The following is a 12,012-nucleotide window of genomic DNA, read 5'->3' as shown; positions in this document are numbered from 1 at the left end:
CCCAAACTGCTGGTCTGGGGTCTCATGTGAGGTATGCCTATCACTGTCTTCTGTCAGAAGAATTCAGCAGTCTCTCAAACTCGTGTTTTCTGGGCTACATCTGTCAAGTCCCAGTCTCTGAGCAATTTTAATAATCTTTTCCATTGATTTTTCCTTTGCTGTCAGGAAAACTGTGCTTCTCCTTTCTGGATCACAACAACTTCAGCTTACAAGGGTGGATAGTGATAGGACAAGGGGGAATGGTTTTAAACTGAGACAGGGGAGATTTAGGTTAGATATTAGGAGGAAGTTTTTCACAAGGAGGGTGGTGAGGCACTGGAACAGGTTGCCCAAGGAGGCTGTGGATGCCCCATCCCTGGAGGCATTCAAGGCCAGGCTGGATGTGGCTCTGGGCAGCCTGGTCTGCTGGTTGGTGACCCCGCACACAGCAAGGGGGTTGAAACTAGATGAGCATTGTGGTCCTTTTCAACCCAGGCCATTCTGTGATTTAATTTGTAAAGCATTAGCAGCAAGAATATTAAATGCAGCAGCAGCCAGCTGCTTGGATATGAGAACAGATGATATTCAGGAGCTTACTGCTGCATGCAAATTTTCACGTGATGGAAGTCAGCAGGTTTGTTTTTCCAGAATTAGTTGTCTATTATCAGTGCTGCTAACAAAGATCAGTGCTTCAAAAGAAGCAACAAAAGGCAAACAAGGACAGAATGAGTGTTTTAGAGACTGTGAAAATAGGCAGTGGGACTAAATGATGACTGTACAAAGACAAAGAGGCCGATGTGCATTAAAAAAAAAAATCTAAGGGGTTAAAAGGGAATTGTTTTATTTAGTGAGCTACATGTATTCAGGGGAGAAAAAGGAAAAAAAAGGAAAATTTAGTACAAGTCCCAGAGGAAACTTCCAGAACATGAAACCCATGAGGTTTTCTAAATGCTCCCCATTGTTCCTTTCTGTGCCAAATGCTCACTTGACAGGACACAATACAGCACAATATAGCCTGCAATATAATTATGTACTGGCAGAAAAAAAAAAGTCTAATTCAACTGCTACTGCCATTCCAAAACTTAGTCTGGAGATTGATGATTGAACAGCACCACCTAGTTATTAAACTAGGAACAGCTGTATCCCTTGTTCTCACAAATGCCAGCTCAACACATACTCCAGTAATAAGCTTTAGAGCTACTGCATAAACAGAGCAATATTATCTCTAAACCCTCCCTTTCTCCAAACAGCTCTATAAAGACAGAACTTATTCAACGTCAGACACTCATTAGAAATAGCCAGGAGCATTTAAATGATCACTGCATGGGCAATACAAGGTGCAGCTTTATAATAAATCATTTGTAATTCAATTCAGCAAGTTGGATAAAACTGTATCTACTCAAAATGGATTATGAGCAGAAAATGAAAGCTTTCCCATTTTAAGAATTATTTTTCTTCTTTAATCTCAGCCCACGCAATACATGAAAGGAATTTTGGACTGCCAAGCAGGCCCAGATCTCAGGCAACCCCAAGCCTGAGATAGGAAGATGCTTCCCCATGGGTTTGATCTACCTTCCTCATTCCTCCATGTGTTGGGGAAGGAACAAAAAGGCTGGTCTGCATGACAGCATAACTCAGTACCACTAAAGCATTTGGGAGTGTCCCTATTTAAGAGATTTGTTGATTTCACCCTCCCAAAAATCACAATCCTAACAAGTTGTGTCATTTTTGCTGCAGATTGCCAGAAATAATTATGAAAGCATACAAGTTCTAGATAAAATCTTTTTTTAAAAAAAAAGTCTACTGTCTACCATAAGTTTTAGTCCCTTAGGGACTTGTTTTGTCCAGCTGTGCACTTTACTCATAACCTATCATAATGTCGTCACTCATTGCCAAGAACTATATTCATTAAAGTAACAGGAGGCCAAAAAGTGGTCTAGGCTTCAAAAGTTTGTCCCAGTTTCAGAGAGGTATTTGAAAGAGTTTTGTTAAAAGCTTAGTTCTTAAGATCTGGGTTGCAGCACCTAATAGAAGTGCAGCATGCCACACCACATCTATCACTAATACTGAATAAATACTGATAATAAATACTGATAAATAATACTGAAGAGATATGCAAGTAGAACTGAAGATTTAAAAGCTCATGAAAAGCACTTGCCTCTCCAAAATGCTATGTACCTGTTTGTATTTTTGTAAAAGCGCTCTGAACTGCATTCCTTATCTAAAATGTTCCCAAAGGGCCAATGATGCAAAATGTTCTGCCTTTTGTGCCTTCTTGCAACATGAGCTGTGTAAGGCTAAAAGAGCAATAGCTGTCCAGTTATGGAAGGAATACATGAGTATATTTTGCTTTTGGTCTGTGATTGCTCCTAGAATCTCTCTAGACCTCCTTCCCTCCCATTTCCCTATCCCAATTTCTGGATGGGGAAATGAAATAAAATCACTTTCTCAATTCAGTCTAGAAAGCTCAAGTATGCTAGATTTTACTAAGGTAACATCTGGTGATATGGAAATACTTACTGTACATGGTTAACTGCAGAGATCACTACTTTTTATAGGTAAACATAATGACTGATGGTTGATAGAACCAGAGGACAATTAGGATTGAAACATTAATTATGCAGCCACATAAATTAGGGTGTGTCCTATTGCATCTAGGGCAAGGCTGAAATCAGACTGTTCTGGAAACAAACAGGCTAAAGACGACTGCTAAATGCTATACAGAACTAAAAGCACAAATCAAGAAAGAAAGTACAACACAGAGAACGTAGAGGACTGAAGGACTAATGCAGGTAAACAGTAGAACGTAAGTATAACGTAGAAAGGAGGAGTTTGATCAAAAAATGGAAAGAAAAACAAAGGAAAAAAAAAGGTCATAATTACAATATTTAATAGTCAGAATTCCTTTAGGCCATTTCCATCTTACCTTCTCTGTCGTCTTTGATGATTTTTGTGATGCTTCATAATCCTTTTTTGTTTCTAGGATTCTTTTTACAAGTCCTCCTGGAGAAAATGAGGATATTTCTCAGCACTGTTGTTACAAAAATATTATTCTAAACATTCAAGACAATAACATCAAAACCAACATGAACAGTGTTCCATTATATTTCGGTTACTGAGATACAAGATATTTTAAATTTATTTTTCCAGTGTCTTATCTCCATACACATGCACATGTGTATACAGAGATAGTAATTTGTTAGTAATTTTTTGATACAGAGAACTAAGCCCACCTAAATAATATGCAATGTGGCCAGAATGGACTGAAAGCCCTGAATCAGATATCTGAGGTCACAACTAAGCATAAACATTGTTAAGAACCAGACCATCCATTTGTCTAGAAGGTTTTCTACAACTTGCCTTGACTAGCCAATCCCTTCACCTATCTCAGACAGACATACAGAAGGTATTTGACATCAGCTGTAAATCCCACTGCTCAACTATGTAAGACTTCATTTGAGAAATATTTGCCTTTCTCTTGCAAAGTTGCAAGGTTCTGCGCCCTAACGAGATATTTTGCTGCTGTATTCCTCATTTTAAGTGCTTAGCACTTGGTTTAAATGTGTGGTTTTATTCTATATGTATATGCATACAAATATATACAAAAGCAAACATACCATGCTTTTCATCCTCCTCCAGATCCACTTCTGGCTCCTATACGTGCAGGGAGAGAGCTTTAGTTGCAAAAATTTGGCATTGCTATGATATAAAACTATTCAACAACACGTCCAGCTAGAAGCTACTTAAACAAGCAAGTTACAAAGGGTAGGAAAGGGTTCTATAATTTGTAACATTAACAGACCATTTCCAGCTCTGGCATTTCAGGCACTGGCAAGGCTGCCTCCACCACAAACTGGTCATCATCATCATCAGAAGCCTGCCGGTCTATGTTCACATTTGAGACTGCTTTACCACTACTGTTCCTGAAAGAGATAAAACAAACATGAAAACCTATTAGGTTTTTAGGTCCAATCCCATTCAGATCCATTCCATCAGATCCATTCCATAAAACAAAGCAGCACACCAAATTCCTTCATTGCCATTACTTCTGAATACACTGCTTTAGTGCTTGGCACTTACTTGATATCACCTGCAAGACATTTTGGCCATAAATTCAAAGGGCTGCTTCAGCCTTTTTTGAGCACGAGATACACTGCATGCCTTACAGATCTCTTCTTCTGGTAGTTAAGATTAATGTCCTAGGCTTATCTGTTTCAAAGTTCCCAGTGGCAAAAAAAATTAAGTTGCATCTACCTTTGAACTTCCTGATGTGGCCACTAACTGTAACTTCTAATTAACACCTGGATTTGCAGAAAGGCTCAAGTTTTCCTGCCTGAATCAATGAACAGTAGGGTGATCCCTCCTGATGCTATTCACTGGCACAGGGTGCACATAAAATCTTAAAATACTGTGGCATAAGAACTAACAACATCTTTTCTGCAACTCCCACACTCCTCACCTTTCTGGAAGCAAGGCCTCCATGCTCTCTTGGCGTTTTACTACTCGGGGTGGTGCTGGCCTTGCACTGCTGGGACGGGGAATACGTCTGCAAGAAAATCACAGAATCACAGAATTGTAGGGGTTGGAAGGGACCTCTAGAGATCATCGAGACCAACCCCCCTGCCAAAGCAGGTTCCCTACACCAGGTCGCACAGGTAGGCGTCCAGGCGAGACTTGAATATCTCCAGAGAAGGAGACTCCACAACCTCCCTGGGCAGCCTGTTCCAGTGCTCCGTCACCCTCACCGTGAAGAAGTTCTTACGCACATTCGTGCGAAACTTCCTATGCTGCAGCTTATGTCCGTTTCCCCTCGTCCTGTCTCCACGTACCACTGAAAAGAGACTGGCCTCACCACTATGGCCGCCACACCTCAGATATTTATAAACCTGGATCAGGTCCCCTCTCAGTCGTCTTTTCTCAAGGCTAAACAGACCCAGTTCACTTAGCCTTTCTTCATAGGGGAGATGCTCCAGGCCCTTCACCATCTTTGTGGCCCTCCGCTGGACTCTTTCCAAGAGATCCCTGTCTTTTTTGTACTGGGGAGCCCAGAACTGGACACAGTACTCCAGATGAGGCCTTACCAGGGCAGAGTAGAGGGGGAGGATCACCTCCCTCAACCTGCTGGACACGCTCTTCTTAATGCACCCCAGAATGCCATTGGCCTTTTTGGCCACGACGGCACACTGCTGGCTCACGGCCAACCTGTCGTCCACCAGGATGCCCAGGTCCCTCTCTGCAGAGCTCCTCTCCAGCAGCTTATCCCTCAGCCTGTATTGGTGCATGCAATTATTCCTCCCTAGGTGTAAGACCCTACACTTGCTTGTGTTGAACCTCATCCGGTTTCTTACTGCCCAGCTCTCCAGCCTGTCCAGGTCTCGCTGAATGGCAGCACAGCCTTCAGGCGTGTCAGCCAATCCTCCCAACTTCGTATCATCAGCAAACTTGCTGAAGGTGGCCACTATCCCCTCATCAAGGTCATTGATGAAGATGTTGAACAAGACCGGACCCAGCACAGACCCCTGGGGGACACCACTGGTCACAGGTCTCCAGCCAGACTCTGCACCACCGACGATGACCCTCTGCGCTCTGCCAGTCAGCCAGTTCTCAACCCACCTCACTGTCCACTCATCTATCCCACACTTTCTCAGCTTTGTTACAAGGATGTTGTGGGAGACAGTATCAAATGTCTTGCTGAAATCAAGGTAGATTACATCTACCGCTCTTCCCCCATCCACCCATCATGTGACAGCATCATAGAAGGCCACCAAGTTGGTCGAGCACGACCTCCCCTTGGTGAACCCATGCTGACTACTCCTGATAACCTCCTTTTCTCCCAGTTGTCTGGAGATGGTATCCAGCACAAGCTGTTCCATCACCTTTCCAGGGACAGAGGTGAGGCTGACAGGCCTATAATTACCTGGATCTTCCTTCTTGCCCTTTTTGAAGACCGGAGTGACACTGGCTATCCTCCAGTCTTCAGGGACCTCCCCTGTTGTCCAAGACCTCTCAAAAATGATGGAGAGCGGTTCGGCAATGACCTCCGCCAGCTCCCTCAGCACACGTGGATGCACCCCATCAGGTCCCATGGACTTGTGGACCTTAGTACTGCCTAGGCGCTCACACACATCCTCTTTCCTGACTAAAGGGAAGTCTCCCATTCCCCAGACCCTCTCACTAACCTCCAGGGTGTGGGATTCCTGCGGGAGAGCCTTTTCACTGAAGACGGAAGTAAAGAAGGCATTCAGTATCTCTGCCTTCTCAGCATCCCCCGTTACGAGAACCCCCCCCCTCACTTAGTAAGGGGCCCACATTCTCTCTAGTTTTCCTTTTGCTGTTAAAAAGAAAAAAGACTTCTCACCTATATTGTAAAAGGAAGCTCACGTATCCCCCAAAGGAGCAGACGTGCATATCCAGATGAATCAAGTAACTTTGCCAATGCATAAAACCAATGAAACATCCCCAATGTACAGTCCTGTATTGCAATACCTTCTGTCCTACTAGGAGTCTGGGAAAACCTAGCAAGTGCGACCTTCAGCAAGCATAATATCATTTTGGGTAAAACCACCTCTTAGTTTGTCTCACTAAAAAATAATCTGGATACAGCAAAAGAAAAAAATATATTTCCATAAGTGATACATTTACAGGAGCCTTTTTCTGGGCAAAGAAAAAGTAAACTGGGATTTGAAAGGCGAGTTCATCTCAGCCATAACACCATACTTCTGAAGTGCTTGTGATGCAATAGACTCAAGAGACTCCTCACAGATCACTTTTAATTTAGTAAGATTACATCAAAGCACTCTTTGGATTAAGAATGTACATCCAAGACAGAAAGTTTTCTTCATAGAAGGAAAACAAACAAAATGAACCATACATCGGATAATATTCATTACTGAGTGCCACAAGCACAAACTGCTCCATGTTCCCTTGCTATTTTCCAATTGACAGTTGTAATGCTGTAATGGGTTGGAAAGTACTGTGATAACAGCAGGGTGGCAAAGCCTTTGGCTGCAGCAAATGAGAACAAGCCCAAGCACAGCAGCCACATGCAAAAATGAAGGAAAAGAGCTGCTTTGAAAGGCCTCAAAAACACAAGGATCTCCAGCAAGAGATGCCCTCACCTCCACTGCTAACCCTTAAATGAGATCTGGGAAGGGGTGGATCCTGGCTTCACCCCTTCCAGTCACTCAGGTACACTGCATTCATCTGAGCTCCTCTGGGTTGGCCCTGCCTTCCATCAGGTGCTCAATCACTGCTTCAGGCCTCGACTCAGCATTTTCACTACAACTGTATTACCTCCAGACAGAATAAAGAACAGGAACAAACCTTTGGATAGCCTGAGGCGGAAGATCATTGGGTACTTCTCCATTTTCAGATACTTCAGGCTTTTCAGGATCAAGGTTCTCTGCTTCTTCCTCTACTCAATGAAAAAAAGTGTAATAGGGTCATACCTGTTAAGTTGGCAATGCAAATCTAATTCTTTACAACAGTATTTCAAGCCTTATCAGCACTATACTTTAATGTGCTAATGAAATGCATTGTATGACAAACTAAGTACAACTCTATAAGCTTTATATATCCAAGGTCTCAGCTGATTTCTTGCTCCCACAGCATCTTGACATCTATCACACATGTTGCTTACAAGATAGAAAGGAGAATTCCACCCTCACCGTTCATCACTGCCCCAATTACCTGCTGTTATAGGAAAGGTTTTGTGGATCGCTTTAACTTTTAATATGAGCAGAACCCACAAATACAAGTAATGGGAGGGAAAAAATGTTGCGTGGAGGCATTAAGAAAATGGAAACTGTAGGTTTTATTGAAGTGGTAGTTGCAATAACTACCTGTAACATATTGCAAGAAGTTCCCCATAGGATCTGCTTATTCTCAAGTTTAAAAAAAAAAAGTAATAGTTTAGGACCACTTTATGTCATTGGGTTTCTCTCTCCTTTGGAAAGCACTTTCATAGACCGATTTTGGTATTCTTTTAACTAAAAACTACCTGAATAAAGTTTACTCAAAGCATGCAAACACAACCAAATTACATTTTGCTACAGGTTTGTTTTTTTTTTTAAATCTTTAGTATATAGCATAAGAGAAAAAAAAACCTCACTAAATTGCAGAAGTGCTTTATTTATTAAAAAGCACTGTTTTATTTCTAACAGAAGCTTTTAGCTATCCCTGGTATATTCAATGCTGGTCTTCTGTCACTACAAAGTCACTGGCAAATTCATCTGGAAATAGTATACACATTGGTTTTTCAGAAAAGTCACAAAAGTTCTCTTGCTGAGAACTACTGCCAATGCCAGGAGAGCAGGGACAAACACAAGTGACTCTTTCCAGCAACCCACACTTGAGTGCTAAAGGCATTAGGGTGGAATTTCTCTCAGTTGTGTAAGGTCACACAAATATATTGGTTGACTGTCTACATTTCCTTAGACTTATACAGCTATGAGGCCCTAAAGGCCATGGGTAGAGTGGGAAACAGCCTTTGATATCCCACACACATGGCAACCACTGTAACCATTCTATGATATGAGGAGTCCCAATTGGTATGATATTGCCATTGGTGACACTCAACTATCCCACCTTGGGGCAGATTATGAGTGATATGCTGAAATAATTGTTTAAATTACTGTAACTAGCTCTTGATCTCTAGGGAAAGAAGGAATATAGTTCCATGAGAAGACGCTGAAAGGGCTCCATAAATAGGGATAAATCAACATCATGACCAGCAATTACTAAACTATCCGAACACCCTGTGTTAACAGGGCCTGGTCAGATCTGCTGTTATTTCAGCCCTTCAGGCCCCATGTTGGTCACTGGATTGACTGTTGTGGTTTAACCTGGCAAGTAGCCCAGCACCACAAAGTCTCATTCCCCCAAAGTACAACTCATGGGTTGAGATAAAACTATTTATTAAGATAGAGAAAAGGCAAAGGATAATAGTTATTGTATATATATGTGAATGTATATCACAAGTGATGCACAAGCAATTGCTCACCACCCTCGATTGATATCCCAGGTAGCCCACAAGCAGGGAAAGAGAAGCAGATGAATTCCCATCCTCTTCAAACTCGTTCTGCACAATGTCATGTGGCCTGGAATATCCTTTTGGCCAGTTTAAGTCAGCTGTCCTATTTCTGTTCCCTCCCAGCTCCTCAGGCCCTTTGCTGCAAATGGCCTTGGCTCTGTACAACATGCTTAACTATAAACATCAGTGTGTTATCAACACTGTTTTTCTCCTAGAACCAAAATACAGCATCATACCAGGCAATTTTGAAGGAAACTGTCCCAGTTGAAACTAAGACAGTGGCATCAACTCCCCTAACTTGTTCATGTGTCTGGATCTGGAGAGAATAAAACCACAGTTTTTTGCTTCACTCTCAGTTCTTCTTCCTACATTTTACTCCTCTTATGCCACGTATGCTGTATCTGGATACAAATATCTCATTAACAGTGCATGTTTAGGGAGCCATATACATTTTTTTTTTTTTTAATGGAGAAATAAGAAGGCAGAGATGGAATTTGCCTCAAAATTCCTCCAAACACAAACACCAAGTGACACTTGCAAACACCTGCACAAAAAGGCAACATGCAGTTACACAGAGCAAGTCATCAAGGGATTGAGGAGCATTTTCCCTGGGACAGTGCAAGCATTGGCTACTGAAAACTTGTACTCTTCTCCCTTTCCTTACCTTTATGCAAGAATTTCTTACCTTTATCCTTCCTTACCTTTAAGCAACTGCATGGATTCAAGGCTGACCGCAGGGCACTCAAGTTAGCCTTTCCAAGGCAGATAAGCTCTTATTTCACCTACCTTTCTGTTTTACTACAAGTCCTGGTTCAGCTTTCTCCTGCAGTTTAGCAGCACTGTCCTCTGAAATCCCATCTGCCACACTCTTCATTTCTACTGTTCCTATAACAGAAGTTAAATGATGATTAAATGATACAATTACAATTTTAAATTAAAAAAAAAAAAACATGCTAAATACCTGTTACACTTAATATATCTTTAAGAGCTACCTTAGATTCATAAACCACCTTGAGTGCAAATAAATAACATTTAAAGTTCACAAACACTTTTTAAAAGATCACTGATTGAACTCCTTATGTTACTGCAAACTAAGGCAATTTCTTCAATTCAGAAGTTAGTTAGAGATATTATTTATAAGCCTCATAGCTAGTAAAATAATATTTAACAACTAAAGCCTAAGTAAGTACTAAACTACACAATATTGTTTATGTGCTACTTGGAATGCACTTTGGTTTGTTCCAAAAGGGAAGGGTTTTCCTGTAAAAGCATTTCATACTAAAGCCATTAAAAAGTTCCAAGTAAGAAAAGCTTATTTTCAGTACATGAACACCACAACTTGAACACTGGAAGAAGAAAGCTGAGGTTTTGCAGTACACTCCTGATTCCTAAATTCTGTGACACTGAGGGCAAAGAGAGACAAAGGAGGAACAATTCAGCACCATTTGTATATAATTCCTGAAAGCAAAACTGAGCATTAACACCAAACCAACAAACCAAACAAAAAACCCCCACAATCCTACTTTTACAGTTTGTCAGATTATACATCGTGTTGGTTTTGCCATGTAAAAAGTACACACATACACAGCCTTAACCTCACTTGCAATGTGTTCAGTTTTTACATTCCTCAAAATACAGCAGGAGCAGAAATAGGAAGACACAGAAAGATATGGAAGAGATATGCAGACACAGAAAGAAAGGTCCTGAAAATACTGGACAAGAACTGAATTGAAAATTTGAATTCTGCAAATTGAGTGACAGTAATATAAATGTAAAGAACAGAACGGGTTTCCTATCTTCTGGCTACCAAATTTCCACTATCACAACAAATCAACAGTTTGGAATGCTCAGGAAAAGATTTAGCAGATATAAACCCAACTAACACTACAGGTTGAAGAGTCCAACGCTTGCAAAACAAGAGATGAAATTACTGCATGCAGCATAAAGCTGCAGCTTTCAGGACCAATAGCAGGGGATCTCCCCATCCACCTGTGCCATCGGGAGTATCCATAAAGTTACACAGTCCACTGCAGCATCAATGTTAGAATCGTAGAATTGTTAAGGTTGGAAAAAACCTCCAACGCCATAAAAACCAACCACCAAGCCATCACCACCATGCCCACTTATGGAATTGTAGTTGAGTTCTGTTAGCTTTGAAGATTTTGACACAGTAGCTCTCTCATTTACCATTGCTGACAAAGGCCAGAATGAAGAGCTACTTAATAAAATTTTAAAAAAGGCATTTAAAAAGTTCATCACCAATCTATACAGCTGTGCTACAAGGTACCCACAAGGTCTGAAGCTTTGCCGAAAAACCATACCAACAGTAGAAAGTGAAGTGCTTCACTCCATCATAAAGGAAAGGTTTCATTTATAGAATTTAATGACATAATCCTATAGAATTTAATGACATAATCCTATATACTAAAATGATTACTAGGTCATCCATTGCTCAAGATACTCCACCAGAGAAAAACAGCTACCAACAGTACGGGTACTGCCTATCAGAGATAGAGATTGGGCTCGACAGATGACTCATGGCATTTCCCAGGGAAATTCATACATTATTTTTTGACAGTTTCCAATTATCCAGACAATTAGATCAGACTGACATGGCAAGCATTGCTTTCCTTTCCTGGCTCTTACTGTAGAGGTCAACTCTATGTGGACTTGTGCAAAGCATTTGATGCTACCCCACACAAAATCCTTGTCTTCAACTCAGCAAGACCTGGATTTGCTGAATGGAGCAGTCAGTGGGTAAGGAACTGGCTGGATGGTTGCACTCAAAAAGAGTTGCACTCAACCATTTCACAGCCTGCCAATATGTTATTCCCCAAATTAGTTCTTTTTACTGTCTAAACAAGAAGTCCAGATTGCTTCCCTCCTGCATGCACAACACAATATCCCTGAGAAACCAGTATATGTGTCATGGACTGCAAACCAAGAGCTCTTCCACTCCGTTCAGAAACTGGGTTTGCAATAAATTATGCTGGTTTTCACCT

The 12,012-nt window shown here is 41.3% G+C and overlaps 1 protein-coding gene across 5 annotated transcripts in view; it reads right to left on the bottom strand.

Moving 5' to 3' along the window:
• The window catches only part of IFT54 (intraflagellar transport 54), a 49,559-nt gene that overhangs the window by 20,633 nt on the left and 16,914 nt on the right, over positions 1-12,012 (bottom strand). For 4 of the 5 annotated variants that reach the window (XM_031554080.2, XM_031554081.2, XM_010713211.4 and 1 more), the window contains 6 exons: positions 9,797-9,895; positions 7,303-7,393; positions 4,439-4,525; positions 3,782-3,902; positions 3,597-3,633; positions 2,906-2,982 (listed from right to left, as the gene is read on the bottom strand). In XM_031554080.2, coding sequence (XP_031409940.1) covers positions 2,906-2,982; positions 3,597-3,633; positions 3,782-3,902; positions 4,439-4,525; positions 7,303-7,393; positions 9,797-9,895 — 512 coding nt within the window. The remainder of the gene's footprint in view (positions 1-2,905; positions 2,983-3,596; positions 3,634-3,781; positions 3,903-4,438; positions 4,526-7,302; positions 7,394-9,796; positions 9,896-12,012) is intronic. The other variant, XM_031554082.2, reaches the window with a different exon arrangement.

Source organism: Meleagris gallopavo, chromosome 7, assembly GCF_905368555.1.
Source record: "Meleagris gallopavo chromosome 7, MGAL_WU_HG_1.1, whole genome shotgun sequence".
Lineage (NCBI taxonomy): Eukaryota > Metazoa > Chordata > Aves > Galliformes > Phasianidae > Meleagris > Meleagris gallopavo.
The sequence above is the reverse complement of the archived record's forward strand: the minus strand, read 5'-3'. Positions and strand labels throughout refer to the sequence as shown.